At 48.4% G+C, this 6,944-nt stretch overlaps 1 protein-coding gene across 1 annotated transcript; it reads right to left on the bottom strand.

The window, feature by feature from the left end:
• Positions 1–1,428: 1,428 nt before the first annotated feature.
• ZIC1 (Zic family member 1) lies at positions 1,429–5,631 on the bottom strand. The gene is made up of 3 exons (XM_027468399.3): positions 3,958–5,631; positions 2,650–2,813; positions 1,429–2,168 (listed from the first exon to the last, which is right to left on the bottom strand). The coding sequence occupies exons 1-3, from the start codon at positions 4,931–4,933 to the stop codon at positions 1,971–1,973; spliced, it is 1,338 nt and encodes a 445-aa protein (XP_027324200.1). The 5' UTR covers positions 4,934–5,631; the 3' UTR covers positions 1,429–1,970.
• Between the last annotated feature and the right edge of the window lie 1,313 nt (positions 5,632–6,944).

Below are 6,944 nucleotides of genomic sequence, written 5' to 3'. Positions count from 1 at the left end.
GAACGATAATCAAATTACATAAAATAATTCTTATCCCCTAGATTTATTTTTTAGAAAGCTATTAACACTGGCAAGATTATAGTAATAATAATAACATAACATAAGAAGTAATTGATTTAAATTAACATCACGTTTTAAGGAATATCAGCAAAAAGAAAGAAAAAAATAATAAAAATAAAAGGAAAAAAATATATACCCAAAACCAACAACGGCCTTCGTGAAACAGTGCTGTACTTTTTGGAGTAAAGGGCCCAGGGAAAGTCATGAATCCACTGCCTGAGAATTAGTTATGGTCATAAATGCTTTAAATTAAAATAGCAACCAAAATCTCCTCTGTTTTAAATCTCCTAATATATGTTAGCCGAATTAATTTAATTTAGAGACCCGATCTATGCAGATTCATGGGCAGTGCATGGAGTGGAGTGAAGCACTTCTCGTGTAACAATTCCCCACATTAATATTTATGTAGCATATGCAATCTATTTCTGTTATTTTTATGGTTGTTATTCTATGTCTGCAAAGGTCATTTAAATTATACTGCGGCCGAAAATTTGTTTCATAAATTTTGATATAAATACTAATTACACACTATAGTAATGCCAGCAGGGATCCTTTCATTTATCACATTTATATCACCTTCGCTGCTTTAGTGATGACATAATGGAAAGCAGTGAAAAAGTGGGACAGTTTTATTCTAATATCCTAAAGCTAGTTGGAGTTGCAGCAGGTTGACTGAACGAATAAGAATTCCTACCACAAATCATGGGATTTAAGAATCTTTAATAAGGTACGAAATGTTACCAAACAGTTCTGTAAACTAAATTTTACATACCAATTCTTCTAGCCATAAATATTGAATATCTTGTAACATGTATAACCGGACCTTTACATGCGGATAAATATGGAAATTAGGATTTATATACATTATGTTCTTGTATTTGCCAAAAGCAACGGACAGATATAGTTTATATCTTTTTTTTTTTTTTTTAATATCACTTTACATAAACAAATGTAACAGTTTGACACGCAGATCCAGGATTTCACTATACGAATTTCTTGACAGGACGTGTAACAACATTTTACTGCACTACTTAGACTGGACTTTGGGACGAAATGTTGCACTTTATACAAAAAAGCACATTAATATCAATAATATTCTGTTAGAGCGACGTTTAGACTGTAATAATACAAAGTAATTCACATTTTGGTACACATTTACTAGAACATTCTTGCCATTCAGTACAAATAGTTGAATTTCTACCTTTTCCCTCGGCCCCCCCCACCTCCGCCCCACCCGCCGCCGCTCCCGCCCGCCCTCCCCTCCCCCCACATATATGCAAAGACCACAACTCCACACATCCCCGTAGTCAACTGGCGATATAACTATGTACAAAATCAAACAGTACATTTCTGTTTTCTTTTTTTATGGGTTTTGTTTCCTTTTTTTTTTTTTTTTTTTTTTCCGAAGCTAATAATTCTGTATGTACAAGGGGACGGGGAAGGCCGCTGCCCGAGCAGACATGCAGTTGGAGAGCTCTAATCAGTGGTTTCCAGTAAAGCCTTACACGGTTGGCATTTGCCCTGGTAACCTTGTCTTCTTTAGGCATTCTACTAACCCCTTTCACCTACCAAGCCTCAGAGCAGAGCGGAACAGTCCGAAAGTGGGGAAAAAAAAAAAAAAGAAAAAAAAAGGAAAGAAAAAATAAAGACAAAAGACAATTAAAAAAAAAAAAAAAAAACAAAGAAAGGAAAACAAACAAACAAACAAAATGAGTCTTTATTTTACTCAGTCCTGGGTCTACTGGCAGCATTTTGTTTTTGTTTGCCTTTAAAAAAAAAAAAAATCTGATTTCAAAGTGTTCATTATTTTTGGAGTCTTAAATAGAGTACTGGTTTGCTCGCTTGGGGCTTTTTTTGTTTTGTTTTGTTTTGTTTCGGTTAGAGATTTCTTATTGTTTCGCTTTAGCGTTTTAAACGTACCATTCGTTAAAATTTGATGTAAGCGTGCTGTGGCTGGACGTGTGGTGGACTGCGGACGAGGAAGGGGATAAGGAACTGGTGGTCTGGTTTTCTGTGGATGGCGACACGATGGTTGGAGGGGTGGAGGACTCGTAGCCTGAGCTGGCGGCGGGAGAAGGCTGGGACCCCTGCGAGGACGATTCATGGACCTGCAAAAGGAAAAAAACATTAAAAATAATAAATAAATAAATAAATAAATAGATAAAATCGGGCAGAAATCAGGAGCGGAGGCTGCCGGAGGCCCCGGCGGCAGTGGCTCTGCGCCCAGCAACGGCTCCGGGGCCCGGGCACCCCTTCGGGGGCTCCTCGGGGGCTCCCCCCGGCCTCACGGGCAGCTCTCGAGGGAGTTTCGCGCATCTCCCTCCTCTCCCCACGAAAGACGCTGCCCCAAGAGCTGGGGGCTACAAGGCCCGGCCTAGCCTTGAGCTATCGGGCGGGGCTCCAGGCCGGGTCCCCCTCCCGCCGTCGGCCGGGCTCCGGGATCGCGCTGTGCCCCCAGGGCCCGGCAGCTCCCGGTGCCCCCGGCGGCCGTGCCCACTGCCCTCCGCCCCCGCCGGGCCCGAAGGGGTTCCGAGCCCCTGCGGGGCCAGAGTCCCGCACGTTTCCACGCAGCGCCCTCCCTCCATTTACCTTCATGTGCTTTCTGAGGGAGCTGGGGTGCGTGTAGGACTTGTCACACATTTTGCAGAGATAGGGCTTGTCGGAAGTGTGCACATGCATGTGCTTTTTGCGGTCGCTGCTGTTTGCAAAGCGCCTGTCACAGCCCTCAAATTCACACTTAAATGGTTTTTCACCTATTGCAGAGGGAAGGGGAGGGGAGGAGGGGGAAAACGGATCTGATTAAGCAGGGCCGGCCGGCTCCCTCATTGTCCCCATCGCCCCGCCGGACGGGAGCCCAGGGCTCCATTTCAAACACTTGCAACTTTCTAAGTTCAACATGGCTCGAAGCTCAAAATCCTTCCTCTCTTCCCTGTCCCATCCGCGCTCCTGACCCCTCTCAGCGCCCTTTCTGCAGGGGCCGGGACCTGCGGGGGCAAACAACTTTTCCTCTCTCTCTCTGGCCGGAGGGGCGAGTTTCATTCGCAGCCCCAAGTCCCGGGCATGTCTGCCTCCTTGCAAGGCTCGCAGAGCAGGCATGCTGGCATTTCCACACCATCCTCAGCGCCTAGTTTCCGTTTTTATAGCCCATTCTCGTGATATTTTACGCTCCCACCCACCCTAGCCCACTCCCCCCTATTTTCTCTCAATTTAGAAAATTATCCGGTCGGGGAATACAATGCAAGGGCAGCCCCACAAACCCTCAACGAACCCACTCGGGAAAGCGATGCTGGCTTTCGGCGCTCGGGGGTGGGAGCGGGGCTCTGCGAGCCGAGGGCAGCGTCGCCACCTCCCGCGGCTGGGAAAAGTTCGCCGGGATCCCGCCGCCCGCCTCCCGCAAAACAATGCCACGCTACAGCGCCGGCCTCGGTGTATTTCCAATCGTCCTCGGAATTAAATATTTATCAGCCCCCCGGATCGCAGAGGGGAGACGGATAAGCTGCCTGGAATATTTTTGCACGATTTCTCATCGCGCCCTGGTCCAAACCGCCGAAGAACTATTAATTAAAACCTATAAATTTACCAGGACAGGTCGCTGCGATTTTTTTTCTTTTTCCCCTGCCCTCCCGATCCCGCAAGTAAATCGCCTTTCTAACTCTCCGCCTTGTCAGGGATAATTCGCTTTTTTGTTGCTGTTGCCGGCGTGGCTGTGACCGAGTTCGCTTCGCGGCGGAGTCTGCCTCTCCGGGAAAAACTCGGAGTGGCCCCGGAGCACCCCTGGCCCCGACCCGCAGCAAAGCAGCGCCCCGGCCCCTCCAGCCCGGCCCCGCGTCCCGCTCCGGCCCCGGCACTCGGCGCTTCCACTCGTAGGCAGAAAATCTACAGAGAAGATTACCGTACCTGTATGAGTTCTTTTGTGTATTTTGAGATTCTCTGATCTGGCAAACACTTTGCCACAGCCTGGGAAAGGGCAGGGGAAAGGTTTTTCACCTGTGTGGACTCTGATGTGATTTACAAGTTTGTATTTGGCCTTGAAAGGCTTCCCTTCTCTTGGACACTCTTCCCAGAAACATATGTGATTGGACTGCTCGGGTCCTCCAACGTGCTCCACGGTGACATGAGTCACCAGCTCGTGCATCGTGCTGAAAGTTTTGTTGCAGGACTTTTTAGGGTTTGACAATTGCTCGGGCTCAATCCACTTACAGATGAGTTCCTGTTTGATGGGCTGCCTCATATAACGAAAGAAGGCCCCTGCTCCGTGGTGGGCTGCCATGTTCATGTTCATGTGGCCGTAGCCGTGCAGCTGGGTCGAGGCGTAGTGCTCGGAGCGGGGGCTGGTGACCTGGCCGTACTGGTCGGGTCTGCCGTACATGTCTCCGGAGAAGCCCAGGCGCATCTGCCCGTTCACCACGTTGGGTGAAGCGTGGCTGGCGGCTTGCTCGTGCAGCCCGGGGAAAAGTATATGTCCCGCGGCATCGCTGTGTCCGTGGGGGCCGGCGAAGCTGCCGGCGGCGGAGGCGAAGAGGCTGTGCTGGGCGCTGGCGGCCGCCGCCTCCCCGAAGCCGCGGTTGCGGAACAGAAAGTCCCGGGTGGAGTTGAACGCTGCGCTGGAGTAGGAGCTGACGTGGGTCGGGTGGTGGTGGTGCCCCAGGGCCGCCGCCGCGTAGCCGGGAGCCTGCGAGGTGAAGGCGGTTTGGCCGGCCGAGGCCAGCTCGTGGGTGCTGGGGTTGATTTTGAAGGCGCCCATGCCGTCGGCGAAGGGGTTGATCCCCAGCCCCACTTCTCTGTCCGTGACATCGGCCGTGGAGTGGTGGCGAGACGATCCGAAGGTAGTGACTCCTATGGCGGGATACTGCGGTCCAGCATCCAGAAGCATCTTCCCAGCGTCGATGCAGCAACCAAAAAAAAAGCACGCGCGCACACACACAACGCGGAGAGAAGCAGCAGCAGCAGCAGCGGCGAAAACACCCTCTTTGGAAAGTCAGCGACGATCACCACCAAAGCAACCACATCAAAAACACCCCCTTCGGCATCAGCGCAGGGGGAAAAAAAGGGGGGGGGGGGAGAAGGGGGAAAAAAAAAAATCAGAGGCTGGTGGGAAAGGAGGAAAGAGATCTTCGTAGTTGCAAATAATAAAAATGTGCCCCCAAAAATATTCCCTGTCTCTCTGCTTTGACTTTTCAGGGAGGTTTAAGTGGGGAGGGGGGGTTGGGTGGGCTCAAAAATAAACTGGCTGCAAATAACAATAACGGAGAGAGATCAACGTGGGCAGGAAAGAAAAAAAAAAAAAAGAAAAGAAAAAAAAAAAAAGAAACTTCCTTCAGTGATTTTTTTGGCTATAGGAATGTTGCGAAGTGGCTGAGAGATTGTTTCTCTCTCCTCTTCGAGCTTCCCCACACTCTCCCCGATTTTTTTCTTTTGGGGGCCTTTTTTTTTTCTCACTCTGAAAAAAAAAAAAAAAAAAAAAAAAGGCGCAAATCATGCACAATATTGTCTTTTGCGGTTTATCTTCCTGGGGAGAAACTTTCACCTCCTCAGCCGGGCGGTGAACGCGAGACTGATAGCGGCAATCATTCCTGCAGATAAATGAATTGAAAAGACGACACCGGCCCCCCCCCCCTTGATGAATGGGAGCCGGGGGCGGGGCGACGTGCGGGGCGACGTGGCCGCTCATTGGCCGCCGCCGGCTCCCCCTTCCCCGCGTAACTCCCCCCGGCCCCGCCAACGAGGGGCGCGCACGGCCGCCTCCCGCCGCCCATTGGCCCCCGCGCCTCATCAATCGCAGGTATTGTGAGCGCCCTGACAGCCCCGGGACGAGCAGGGCTTCCAGGAGTAGCAACTTTAAAAAAAAAAAAAAGCAACTTTTTTTTTTTTTTTTTTTTTTTTTTTTTTACGAAAATATTTGCAACGCATCTTTTTGTGTGTATATGTGCAAGGCAAAAAAAAAAAAAAATCTTCCATCGTTGTCCCGGTTCCTCTCCATCCCCGTCCCTCTGTCCCTGGTAGTGGTGGTGAAGGGGATGTCGCGGCTGGGCAGGATTTCTAAGATCGCTGAGCAACTTTGTAGGCTTTGAAAAGGGGAGCCCTGTCGTGGCTCGCTCCTTTTGATGTTGTTGTTTTCCTCTTGCTTAAAACTGCAGCTCTCCAAGAGCTGGGTGCACTTGATTTGATTTTTAAACGCCAGGCGTGATTTCTCTGGGTAGCTGACTCTGTCCTTCCATCAGTTTTCTGAAATAAATCTTGTTTTCTGCACCCATCAAAACGCAGGTGGGTGAGAACTCTTAACTTTCTACTTTGTTGTTGTTGATTCGCCTCTTTTTTTTGTTATTTTCTTTCTCCTTTCTCCCTCGTTCTGCCTTTCTCTCGCTCTCTCTTTTTACGGGAACTTTTTCATTCAGGTAAAACTAAATTTTCCAAACCTACATTGTGTCTCTTCCTGTTGCATGAAAGTCCCAGATAGTTTTTTATTATTATTATTTATTTTTGAAAAAAAATATATATATATATATTTAAAATCCTTGATAGGAGCAAAGTAAATTTTCTGACATTCAAACCTTTTCTAGTTCACAAATCAGTCACCCTTGTCACAGATACTGAAATTCCTCAACTTGCCACACCAGGACGGTGGAAAAAGCAGGCGGTGTCTTTGTTGCTGACCAGGCTTTTGATCGCCAGAGAAAATTTACTTACCTTCAGATGAGTGAGCAGAAAAAGAAATAACACTCCCTTTGATTTAGTTAGAAAAATGCAGACATTTGGATTCAGTGCAAACATACAACACTTGGTTGTTTTCTAGATGCAACCCTCGATTAACCTGTCTTTTCCCAGCTCAAAGTCTATTGAAAAGCTGCGGATAGTTCTTTTTTGTTCTCGCCACAAAGAGCCAT

Source organism: Anas platyrhynchos, chromosome 9 (genome assembly GCF_047663525.1).
Source record: "Anas platyrhynchos isolate ZD024472 breed Pekin duck chromosome 9, IASCAAS_PekinDuck_T2T, whole genome shotgun sequence".
Taxonomy (NCBI): domain Eukaryota; kingdom Metazoa; phylum Chordata; class Aves; order Anseriformes; family Anatidae; genus Anas; species Anas platyrhynchos.
Note: the sequence above shows the minus strand (reverse complement) of the source record. Positions and strands in the feature narration are given on the sequence as shown.

What these genes read in the sequence shown, in the direction of transcription:
- ZIC1 (XM_027468399.3), bottom strand. Translation starts at nt 4,933, where the DNA reads ATGCTTCTGGATGCTGGACCGCAGTATCCCGCCATAGGAGTCACTACC. An exon ending in ACACAAAAGAACTCATACAG is followed by an intron (nt 2,814 to 3,957) that starts GTACGGTAATCT and finishes CCTCTGCAATAG; the next exon opens with GTGAAAAACCATTTAAGTGT. An exon ending in CCCTCAGAAAGCACATGAAG is followed by an intron (nt 2,169 to 2,649) that starts GTAAATGGAGGG and finishes TTCCTTTTGCAG; the next exon opens with GTCCATGAATCGTCCTCGCA.